At 56.0% G+C, this 12,065-nt stretch overlaps 1 protein-coding gene across 1 annotated transcript in view; it reads right to left on the bottom strand.

Moving 5' to 3' along the window:
- The window catches only part of LOC308640849 (ATP-dependent 6-phosphofructokinase, liver type-like), a gene marked incomplete at its 3' end in the record, with an annotated part of 36,339 nt that extends 32,494 nt beyond the window's left edge, over positions 1–3,845 (bottom strand). Inside the window, exon 1 of the mRNA XM_081278793.1 lies at positions 3,655–3,845. Coding sequence (XP_081134919.1) covers positions 3,655–3,739 — 85 coding nt within the window. The 5' untranslated portion in view covers positions 3,740–3,845. The remainder of the gene's footprint in view (positions 1–3,654) is intronic.
- Positions 3,846–12,065: the final 8,220 nt, after the last annotated feature.

Genomic DNA, 12,065 nt, shown 5'->3' with positions numbered 1-12,065 from the left:
GAGGGGGTACAGCAAGCACCCCAAAACCCAGAAAGCCATGCACCCCAGCAGACATGAGCACTGTCTGAGGAGATCAATGCCTGGAGTCAGGGCCAAGGCTGGGCAGGGGGCTGCAGGTTCCCCCTGCCCTCTGCCCTCACTGAGCAGGGGACACAAGGGAGAGGAGGTCAGCCAGAGCCCTCACCAGCCCCAGAGAGAGGTCCAGACCCTCCTCTAGCAGAAGGAGAGAGCCAGCTGCTCAGACAGGACGAGGGGGCTGCAGCGAGGCAGAGGCCAGGTCCCACTGCCCAGTGCAGATCTCTCTCAGGTAACCCCAGCTCCGGGGGGACCCGTGCACTATGGCCAGGCCAGCCTGGTGTCAGCAGCTCACTGGTCAGCCTAGTGGGCTCCCAAGAAGCCCACTGGGGACAGCAAAGTGCCCAGGCTAGGGTAAAGTGTGACCGTACCCCTGGCTTGCAGTGACTTCAGGACACTGCGAAATAAACCCTCATGACACCCAGAGGCAACAGCAGCCAAAACCAGACAGTGTTCCACATTCGGGAGAGGAGCAGGCAGCCACGTGGTGTGCGGCTCATCTCAGGCTGGGCCAGGGCTGCTGCTATGGAGCCGGCCACCTGAGGGCGAGGGATCCCTAACCCTCACAGAAGCTGGCTCTTCAAAAGGCCTACTTAACCAGGAGTGGTGGCACACGACCATAATCCCAGTGGCTCAGGAGGCTGAGGCAGGAGGATGGCAACTTCAAGGCCAACCTCAGCTATTTAGCAAGGCCCTAAGCAACTTAGCGGGACCCTATCTCAAAATAAAAGAAAGAGCTGGGGATGTGGGTCTGTGGTTAAGCACCCTGGGTTCAACCCATGGAGGGGGATAAAAAACACGCGTATTTAACTCCCTTTAACCTGCTTTTGGGCAGCAGACCGCCCCCCAGCCCCCCACCACCGTCAGAAGGGCAGGCAGGAGCCGCCTCAGCCGACAAGCAGCCCCCTCTCTGCTCCAAGGACTGAGCTTGCATTTGCTCCTAAAGCGGCTTCACCATGGCTATGTCCGGGGAAAACAAGGTCCCGTACAAGGTAGGGATCCTGGGATGAGGCCACGGAGTCCCGGTTGGCCAGCAGGCCAGCCAGAGCAGGTTGCCCAAACTCTAGGCACAGCACGTGAAGAGAGACAAGCAGGGCAGGACACTCAATCCGCACTGACCAACAGGGAAGGCAGAGCCCCAGCACTGGGCATGGGCTAGAAGGGCCTGGGAAGGAGAGGTGCCAGGGCAAAGCGGCAGCGGGGTCGGGCGGGCGGGCAGGGTGTGCCTGCTCCAAGTCTTCCCTTACTCTGCACAGACAGACACCCTGGGCAACCGCCGTCCCGAGGCTGCCGCCTCCCGGCCCCCAGGAAGGGAGAGACCCACAGCTGCCGAGGACAGGACTTCCTGGCCGGCTGGAAGAAGCCTGGCAGGCCCCTTCCCCTTTAAAATAAGGAAAACCCTCAGCTAGAGGGAAGTGCTGGGTCAGGTCACAGAGCCACTGAGCTCAGAGCGGCCAGGACTCAGGCCCTGCCCCGGCGAGGCACTCACTGCTGGCACATCCTGACACCCAGATGGCTCTGGGTCCCATTCTCCAGCAGCCGAGAGCCCAGCGCTGACACAGGGCACACTGGGAACGTGGAGCCTGGCCACCGTCTAGGGCAGGTCACAGGAGCAGTGCTGAGCGGGGGGTGGGGGGCCTCAGGACAGATGGCTTTTCAGGATTTACAAAGCAAAAGGCGCTGCTCTGCCCAGATGCCAGCTGCTGCCCCTCATCCAGTGATCTCTGTCCACTGCCCGGCATTAGCCCCAAGCTCTGAACCGGGGGAGCCTGCAGTAGAGTCCCCCTCACTGCCAGCCCAACCAGAAAGACAGGTCCCCAGGCTGTAAGTCAGAGACCAGAGCCCACCTAAGAGGAGCAAGGCTTCCGGGGCTTGGGAACACACTTGCAGGGGCTCTGACGGGTGCTGCCCTACGTCCAAGAGCACTGCCCACTCCAGGTGAGGCACCGAGCAGCACGCGCAGGGCAGCGGACGTGTGCAGACGGCTTTGCCCTACCCCTGCTGGGCCGGGGGAACTTGGTCTCAGGGTCCTTCACCAGCATCACAAACCCCATGTCTGCACTCTCAGCCCTGAGGATGGCCCAGCCCATCAGGTCCCTCCTGAGGAAAGGTGCAGGGATGGGCACCCCCAGGGGCCCTGCACGCCCACCAGCTGGCCTTCCTGCAGACAAGCTCATGGAGACCTCCTGGGCTTGAGGGACCCTGAGGCTCCAGGGAGGACTGGGGGCTTCCCCAGGCTCAGGGAGAAAGTGCCTCTCTGACAGGTAGGTAAGTCCAGCCGTACCACAGGGCGTCTGTCCACCGCCCTCTGGGCCTTTCCCACTGCTGACCTTCACGGGATGATGCTTCTCGAGGGCCCCTCCAAGCTCACGGTCTCCTCACCCAGGAAGCCACCACTGCCCAGGAGCAAACACCCTCATGTCACAGGCAGAAGGGCACACTGACCGGCAGCCTGGGCCAGGCCCTAAGCTCCACCTGAACCCCCAGTCTGTCTCATCAGCAAGACTTCCACCTTCCTGGGCTATGTCCTGATAGAATCTGTTTTCTCCCTCTTCCCCAGCTCCTGGTGGGGGATCAGACATCAGGACTGTGCATCAGGGAGGGCCTGTGGATCTGCCCCTTCTGAACTCTCCAGAAGGAAACAGACCAGGCCCACTGCAGCCCCGCCCAGCCCACCACCTCCTTAAGGCCTCTCCTCTCTCCTGAGGACTAGGGTGGGTGGTGTTGCCAAGTGGCCGTGTTCCACAGGGGACACACTGGCCACTTAGACAACTGGAAACCAGAAGTCAGAGCAGGACCAGTCCACCAGGAGAGGGACTGAGGGACACAGACATCCCCCTCTACCCCAGGCCAAGAGTAGGGTGCACTTACCGAGCCTTCCCAGGCCAGGCAGACCCTACAGACCCTGGGCACCATCTGGGGCCTGTCTGAAACCCAGCAGGTGAGAAGAGGACTTGGATAAGAAGCATCCCAAAGCCCCCAAAGCTCCCCTCCGGACAGCTGCCCTCTTCCCCAGCCAGGCCCCAAGTCAAAGGGCCCGGGGAGGAGCGGGGAGGAACCAGGAGGTGGAGGTGCTGTCAGGGTGGCAGCCGCGAAGGCAGCTGGGAGCGGCTGGGGAACACTGGTTCCTGCTCCTTTCAGGCTCCAGGCTGGACTGGGTCCCACTGCCCACTCAAAGACCACTGCTCCACGTGGCTTCTGGGAGACAGAGGTCTTGACACGTGTTGCCCAGAAGAGGCGCTGAGGGCCAGTGGCTACCGGGGGCCAAGGCCACTGCTCTGCGATCCACGCCTGGGTCCCGGCCCGGCCGGCTGCGCGGACACACCCCCGGGGCCAGAGTGGACCGGGGCGGGCGAGGGCGGGGCGCCAGGAGGCCCGTGGCCCGCGGCACGTACGCGGGCGACCCAGAGCGCGTCGGGGCGGAGTCCAGGGACCGGGACCCAGAGGCGGGCGCCCGGAGCGGAGGCCAAGCTGGCCCAGTGTCCCCAGACCCCAGGGCGAGGGGGGGCGCTCCGGGGGAGCCCGGAGAGGGTGGGCACCCCGCTTCCCCCGGCCACAGGCCCTCGCTCCGCCGCCCACCTTGCGCGTCGCCGCCGCTGGTCAGCACTCCGATGGCCTTGCCGGCCCCCGACATCCGCAACTTCTCCAGGTCCACGGTGGCCATGGCGGCGGCCGAGACGCAGGACCCGCGCTCCGCTCCCGCCTGGCTCTGCGTGCCCGGTCACTGTAGCCGGGTCCCCGCCCCGCGCCGCCCGCGCCAGGGTGCCGGCCCCGCCCCGGCTCCGCCCCCAGCGCTACGCCTGAGTGACAGGCGCGGGGACGCGGCTGCCCAGTTTCTGCAGGTGGGGCGACGGGATTGGGCCCGGAGCGCGGCAACCGGGGAACCGGCCCGCGCAGGGACCCAGCGCAACGCTCTCCGGAAGTGCCTGTCCGATCCCGGAGTCCCTGGGGTGCTCTGGCGCGCCCTCGGTGCCTGACCACACAGCAGCTGGGTTCAGGGTCCCACCAGGGCCCGATGGGCCGCCTGTTTCCAAACCGGTGCCCTTTAACAAACGCTCGCGCTTTTAAGTGCTCCCTGCGTGGCTGTGCCAGTGTCTTAAAACCCGTGGCAAAGGCTTCGGTGTCTTACAAACGCTTGGCCGCACGGAGTGGACCTGAGTGGGGCCCAAATGCTTCCCTGCCCAGCCTGATTCCGGGGCTCCACTTGCCCGACCGGGCTGGACAAGAGTGTGTTTTTTCAGATTCTTTGGGGTGGCCATGATCTGCCCGCCCCCATGAGGTGGGCTCAGAGAGGCCCTCCTGCTGTGGCTGAGCTGGCCGCTGGGGGACGCAGTGGCAGAATGGAATTGAAAGAAAACCAGCAGCCTTCAGGACCTCAGGGAGTCTGCAGGACCCTGGAGGACTCTTGCCCACCAGGCAGCCCCTGGGGAGCTCCTGGCTGAGGTCTGGCCCTGCTGGGAAGGTCAGTCATGGAGTAGGGGGTCTTCTAGCCACCGGCAGAGCAGACAGGCCCCTGCCCTCAGGGCCTTCAGAGTTGTGAACTGCAGCCAAACCCAGGGTGCTAAGAAAAGGTGGCCATGCCACCAGAGTCCCTGCTCAGGGCCAGCAGGCGAGTTGGCCAGACACCACTGGAGTCCCTGGGGTCGGTGGGTTGCCTCTGGGTGATGATTACATGCAGCGTTAATGAGAACTGTTGGCTGATCTACAATGTGTGCAGTGCATATTTCTGTTTATTATGTATTTATTTACTCCGGAGCTCTGAAGTCCTAGGGCCTGTTTGCCTGGTGCGTGCAGGGCAATGACTCACCACGGAGCTGCATTCCCAGCCCTTTTCTTTTCTTTTTTAAATAGGGCATCATAAGTTGCTGAGTCTAGCCTCAAACTTCAATCCCCTTTCCTCAGCCTCCTAAATTGCTAGGATCACAGGCCTGCGCCATCGTGCCCAGTTGGTAAGCACATTCTTTTACTTAACATTCTGCCTTGACCCACCTAAAGACTGGAGACACAGGAAGTGGCCAGCTTCCCTCTCCATGTCCTTCATTACCGTCATGAAGAACTTGACACACATAAGCCATTTTGTTTTGTGTTTTTCCTTTTCCAGTGTTATTTTGAAGATAGCATTCACTTTTAAAATTTGTTCTTTTTAACTATACATGACAACAGAGTATATTTTTTTAAATATCTATTTTTTTAGTTGTAATTGGAGACAGTACCTTTGTTTTCTTTATTTATTTTTATGTGGTGCTGAAGCTCAAACCCAGGGCCTCACACTCGCTAGGTGAGTGCTCTACCACTGAGCCCCAGCCCCAGCCTGACAACAGAGTATATTTTGACAAATTTTTTTTTTAAAGAGAGAGTGAGAGAGGGGAGAGGGAGAGAGAGAGAGAGAGAGAGAGAGAGAGAGAGAGAGAGAGAGAGAGAATTTTTAATATTTATTTTTTAGTTCTCGGCGGACACAACATCTTTGTTGGTATGTGGTGCTGAGGATCGAACCCGGGCCGCACGCATGCCAGGCGAGCGCACTACCGCTTGAGCCACATCCCCAACCCAATTTTGACAAATTTTTTACAAACATGGAATATGTTTTATTAGGATCCCAGTCTTGTTGTGCATGCTATGAAGAGTCACTGTGGTACATTCACATATGTACATAGAGAACTTATGTCACATTCATTCCACTGTCTTCCTATTCCTGTCCCCCTCTGTAACAGGGGTCTATTTTAGGCTTTGAATTAGCCCTTGCTGTTTGGCCACTGCAACTTTTTTCTTTTTCTTTTCTTTTTTTTTTTTTTTTTTTTTGTGAGAGAGAGAGAGAACTTTAATATTTATTTTTTAGTTTTCGGCGGACACAGCATCTTTGTATGTGGTGCTAAGGATCAAACCCCGGCTGCACGCATGCCAGGCGAGCGCACTACCGCCTGAGCCACATCCCTAGGTCATTTCTTCCTCTCCCTCTCTCCCTGCTCCTCCTGGATGTCAGGGGAAACAGGGTGACCTTCCCCACCCTAGGCAGAATATCTGTCCCTGAGCACACACCCCCATGAGATTGAAGTCATCCAGGTTTGGGGATGGCACCAAAAGATCTCAGAAAAGACTATTTCCCGAGTTAAGGAGTGAGTCACACTCCAACAGAGAGCGCGTGGAAGGTAGCCTGAGTCACCTCTCTAACAGCCCCTGCTCCTGCTGAGGGGCAGAATCCCACCTATGGGTCAGGAGTCCCCTGTGTTTCTCCTTTGCTAGCAAAGCAATAAAGATTTCTTTTTCACTTTTCTCAACACTGTGTCCTCGTTACTGGGTTGGCGTCAGGGACCAGGACGAGCTTTCAGTAACACAACACCTCCCTTCCCTTCATTCCCCTTGGTCTAATTCACTGAACTTCCATCTCCCCTCCCACCGCGGTTGTGTGTTAGCAGCCCCTATCCGAGAGAACATTCGGCCTTTGGTTTGGGGGGATTGGCTTATTTCCTTAACATAGTTGTCTCCAGATCCATCTATTTACCAGCAAAAGTCATAGTCATCATCACTGAGTAACATCCCATCACGTGGGTACACCACATGTTCTTCACCCGGCCATCTGTTGAAGGGCACCTGGGTCGGTTCCACAGTTTAACTACTGTGAACTGAGCTGCTGTGAACATCGATGTGGCTGCGTCACTGCAGTGTGCTGATTTTAAGTCGTTTATGTATAAATTGAGGAGTGGGATAACTGGGTCAAATGGTGGTTCCATTCCAAGCTTTCTGAGGACTCTCCATACTGCTTTCCAGAGTGGTTGCATCAATTTTCAGTCCCACCAGCAGTGTATGGGTGTGCCTTTTCCGCATTTATTGTCCTCACCAGCATTTATTGTTACTTGTATGCGTGATTGTTGCCATTCTGACTGGAGTGAGATGGAATCTCAGTGTGGTTTTAATTTGCATTTTTCTGATTGCTGGAAATGTTGAACACTTTTTCATATATCTGTTCACCATTCATATTTCTTCTGTGAAGTGTTTGTTCAATTCCTTAGTCCATTTATAGATTGGGTTTTGTTTTTTTTTTTAATTTTTATTTTTTTCGATGTAGATGGACACAATATCTTTGTTTTATTTTTATTTATTTTTATGGTGCTATGCATCAAACCCAGTGCCTCATGCATGCAAGGCAAGCGCTCAACCACTGAGCTACAACCGCAGCCCTGGTGTTGAGTTTTTTGAGTTCTTCATGTCTCCTGGAGATAATGCTGTATCTGAGGTGCAGGTGCCAAAGACGTGCTCCCATTTTGTAGGCTCTCTCTTCTGCTCTGTTTCCTTGACTGTGAAGCTCCTTAGTTTGATACTATCCTGTTTAGTGATTCTTGATTTTACTTCTTGCACTTTAGGAGTCTTGTTGAGGAGGAAGTCAGTTCCTAACCTGACATTATGGAGATTTGGGCCTGCATTTTCCTCTAGTAGGTGCAGGGTCTCTGGTCTAATGCCTAGGTCCTTGATCCATTTTGAGTTGATTTTTGTGCAGAGTGAGAGATAGGGGTTTGATTTCATTTTGTGACATATATATGTTAATGGCACCTTTGTCTAGTATGAGATAACTGTATTTGTGTAAGTTTGTCTCTGTGTCTTCTATTCCATTGGTCTACATGTCTGTTTTGGTGCCAATACCATGCTGTTTTTGTTACTATAGCTCTGTAGTGTAGTTTAAAGTCTGTTCTTGTGATTCACTTTTCTTGCTGAGAATTGCTTTGGCTATTCTGGGCCTCTCATTTTTCCAAATGGATTTCATGATGGCTTTTTCTATCTCTATGAAGAACATCGTTGGAACCTCTATAGGAAATGCATTAAATCTGTATAGTGCTTTTGGTAGTATGGCCATTTGGACAATATTAATTCTGACAGGCAATTCTAATCTGAAACACGTCCTCCATTGTAGAACAAGAGTCACGTCAGAGTCACTCTGACTGAGCCGGGCCTTCCTAGGGTTCAACCCCACAGACGCAGGCCACGCATCAGGTGGGCTCACTTGGGAGCCGCTGTCCTGCACCTCCAGCTTCCTAGCAGCTAAGGACCACCCAGCTCCAGGAGGTGGCCAGAGCCCAGCTGTCCTCACCACACAGCAGGACAGGTAGAAAAGGAACTTCTGTCAGAGTCAGATAAGAATCTGGGCCACTCCCAACCTCAGGTGTAGAAGAAGAACAAAAGCTGGAATGTGGAAGAGCCCTGGACCTCAGTGCCCTGAGGCTTGCTGCCCAGTGTGGGGAGCCATTCTGACACGTGATTGGGTGACTCCCGTTAAGGGCCTGAGGCACTCTGGCTGTGTCGGAGTTATCCCGACCCTTTCCTGATGAGAGAGCCCATCCGTGTGGGGGTGTGCGTAACCACTGACCCTGGAGACCCAATCACTGACCCTGACCTTGGAGTGCAGTCCCCCCCTCAACCTTCATTGGATGGAATTCTCCCCTGAATCTCTTGTTTCCCCCAAATAAAAGGCTGATCCCCGGCGTGTTCGCTCTCTCTCTCTCCTGCTAGCCCAGAGTAATCCTCGCTGCCCTGCTGAGCGGCTGGAGGCAGGGAAACAGGGAGACCGAGCCGTCTGGGACCTAGCATTAAAATAAGGTACTGTCTGTGTGTTTTATTTTGATCTCTTCTAACTAACTGAATGCCAGAACCTCATTAATGAAACCACTGCGCAGGCCGCGTGGTAGAGCCCAGGGTGGACCTGGCCCTGCCCGGTGCGTGCACAGCCTCTCTGTGGAACCCCAGCACCACCCTTTCCTCCCTGCAGCTCACAGTCAGGGCTCCAGGTTTGGGCCGCACAACTCAGCAGCCCCCTGGCGGGAGCATTTTTTAAAAACCCTGCCTGACTGCACCCTGATGCTTGCTCGCAGACCTTCAAGTTGGGCATGTTGGCCTGCAGAGAGGCGAGGGCTCCGCCTCCCTCCCCTTGCTTGCAGTCTTGCTGTTGAGAGTCACAGCCATCCCCAGGCTTTGGCACACAACTTGATGTTCCTTTCCAAAAGAGGCAGAACCTCTGGGTGTAGTGGCGCACACCCGTAATCCCAGCAACTCAGGAGGCTGAGGCAGGAGGATTCCAAGGTCAAAGCTAGCCTCAGCAATTTAGCAAGTCCTTAAGCAACCTACTGAAACCTGGTCTCTAAATAAAAAATAAAAAGGGGTGAGGATGTGCCTTAGTGGTTTAGCACTCCTGGGTGCCATCCCTAGTATCAAAAAAAATTTTTTTCAATAAGTGGCAGAACCAACTTTTCAGAATGTGTGAACCCCACAACTGCTGAGAGCCATAGCCAAGTAGGAATGATGCATCGAAATTTCCTTGCCAGCGTACCCCATGTTGCTTAGAGGAAGGACTCGTGGAAATGGACTTGCCTTGGACATTTGCTGTGACATTGCATGTATGTTTGAGAAAGGTGACCCTGCTCAAGGACCAGGGTGGATCCGGGTTTAGGGCAGATCAGGTTTTAGGGAGTATCCCATCCTTGGGTTTAGGGCGGTTCCAGGTTTAAGGTGTACCCTGCTGGGAATAGGGCGTATCCTGCTGCCTCAGGCACGCCTGATCCTTGAGTTCCCGTTGAGTTCTCGTGGGATTTTCTCGTGGGATTCAGAGAGTATTTGGGGATTCAAAGCCTGGTGGAATACGTGGATTTGGCAGAACGTGATTTTTCCTCAGAACCTGTGTGTGGAGTGCCGGTGACAGTTCGAGAATAAAGAGTTGCTGTTTGAATCTACAAGGTGTGAGTGGCTCGTGATTTTGTGCCCAGCCAGACTGCGGCACACAACCTAGTGCCTCATGTGGGGGTCTGCCTCCCAGTGCTGACTGGGCACCTCGGCCTTCTACCCAGCTTGGCCTGCGACTGGGACATGTCCTGTGTACCAGCTTCTCATCCACCAGGAACGCCCTCTCGGGGGCCCATGATAACCTGCCCTCATGCCCCTGGCTCGTGGTCTGGTGGGGACACTGGAGGACAGGCAGAGTCGGGCAGGGCTCTGCTGAGGGGAGGAGCCGGATGGGGCTGTGAGCGCCTTAGGGATTCTGCCCTTCCCCCTGCAACATGGAAACGCCCACACCCGGGTTTGTTTTCGTTCTTGGCTGTCTTTCCTTTTGCTCTGGAGAAGGTCACCTGTGTGCCCAAGTCGAGCAGGACCCAAGAGGGCTCAGGGCCCCTCCCCACCCAGCACCTGTGAAGGCCCCTGCAGGACCCCACAACAGTGGGGGACACTATGAAAGATGGCGGGACGCGGGTCACCTGGGAGCGCTTCCTCAGGCCAGCGTCCAGAGAATGGGTGACCCTGTTGGGGACTTCCTCAGGGTAGGGCCAAGGATGACCTTCACCTGGGCCGCCTCGCTGTGGGCCAGTGGCTCTGCCCACCCTGCAGCTCAGAGCCAGGGTGCGGGTGGGCAGTGTAGGGAAAACTCAGATGGACATGAGAACCTGAGGCTCAGTCTGCCCCCTGGGGGCCCTGGTCCTGAGAGGCTTGGAATCGGCAGACCTGGCCGAGGCCTCTTTCAAAACAGCCTTAAGGTTAACAGACTGAGGATTTGGGAGCTCAGTTACAGGGCGGGGCTGACAGGGATGCTTTCAGTGCAGCCAACCTTCTTAGCCAAGAGTCCGGCCCTGCTTTGCCATCTTGACTCTAATGATCTCCAGAAATAAGTGAGTTTCCTTGAGCCCGATAGGCTCGCTGACATCCTCCAGATTCTCCAAACCCAGAACCTGACGGTCCCACACGGTGTCTTGGGCAGGATGACAATTGCTCATAGATTACTGACACCTCTGGGTTGAGACAGCTGAGGGCCCGTGGCCTAGCTCACAGGGGTCTCCTGGGGTGAGAGGAGTCCTGTAGGCCTCGTGGGCTGAACTGTGTCCACTGCTACACAAGCACTCACAGTGCTGGACCAGGCAGACTTTTTCCTAGAGGGATACTATAGTTGGGGTCTGGAAGATCCCCAAAGGCCGGTGTGTCGAAAGCTGGTCCCCATGGCAGCAGCGTGCAGAGGGGGCTCTTGGGAAGTGTGGGTCTTGAGGCTCCGACCTCATGGATGGAGTGATCCATTGATGGATCATGATTTGATGGCATCTGGGGAGGAGTGGAAACTGTGTGGAGGTGAGACCTGGAGGTAGCTCACCTCTGCCTCCTCCCCCCACCCCCTTCAGCCCACAGTGAGCTGCTTCCTTCTGCACCTTCCACCCTGAAGCTCTGCCTCCCCTCAAAGCAATGCACCAGCCAACCATGAACTGAACCTTGACCCAAATCAGATCTTTCCTCTTCTACGCTGCTCTGATCAGGCATTTCTCCTATGATGAGGGCTGCAAGCCCTGGGACTACTGCAGTGGTGTCTGCCACAGAGGCAGGGGAGGACCCTCAGCTCCAAACACCAAGGACCAGCAAGGACTCTCCGCCCAGCAGCAGGGGGCGTGGCGGGAGCTCGCTTAGCAGAGACTCAAGGGCAGGGTTCTGACCACGCTCACTTGACAGCCCCTGCAGAAGGCAGCTGGGTGATCAGCTGTGGACGAGGGGGATCAAATTCCTGGTGACAGACTCCACACTGACTGTGCAGAGCTCTCGCTAAAACTGGACTACAGGGCCAAGGACAGAGCCCAAGATCAAGGCCAAGTCAAGAACTCACAAGAACTCACCTGACTCAGGTGTGGTCCAAGAGAGTCCTGCAGCCCCTCAGAATGCAACTATGGAAGATGTGAGTAAGATAAAATGAAGTCACCAGGTGGGCCCTAATCCAATCGGAGGCCTTTTAAGAACAGATCAGGACACAGAAAGGACAATCCTGTGGGGGCACAGGGGGACAACGCCATCTCCAAGCCAAGGAAGAGAGGCCGCCCCCCCACCTTGATTTCCGAGTGCAGCCTCCAGAATGGAGAGAGATGGGCACCTGGGACCCGAGGCCCTGAGGCCCTGGGCAGCTCAACACAGTGGGCCCAGCCACAGGTGGGGGGTGGCTCTGAGATGGACAGCCTGCAGGTCCAGCTGGTTCCACCACGTCGGCA

Source organism: Spermophilus citellus (assembly GCF_964194105.1).
Source record: "Spermophilus citellus genome assembly, chromosome: 1".
In the NCBI taxonomy this organism is placed as follows: Eukaryota; Metazoa; Chordata; class Mammalia; order Rodentia; family Sciuridae; genus Spermophilus; species Spermophilus citellus.
Note: the sequence above shows the minus strand (reverse complement) of the source record. Positions and strands in the feature narration are given on the sequence as shown.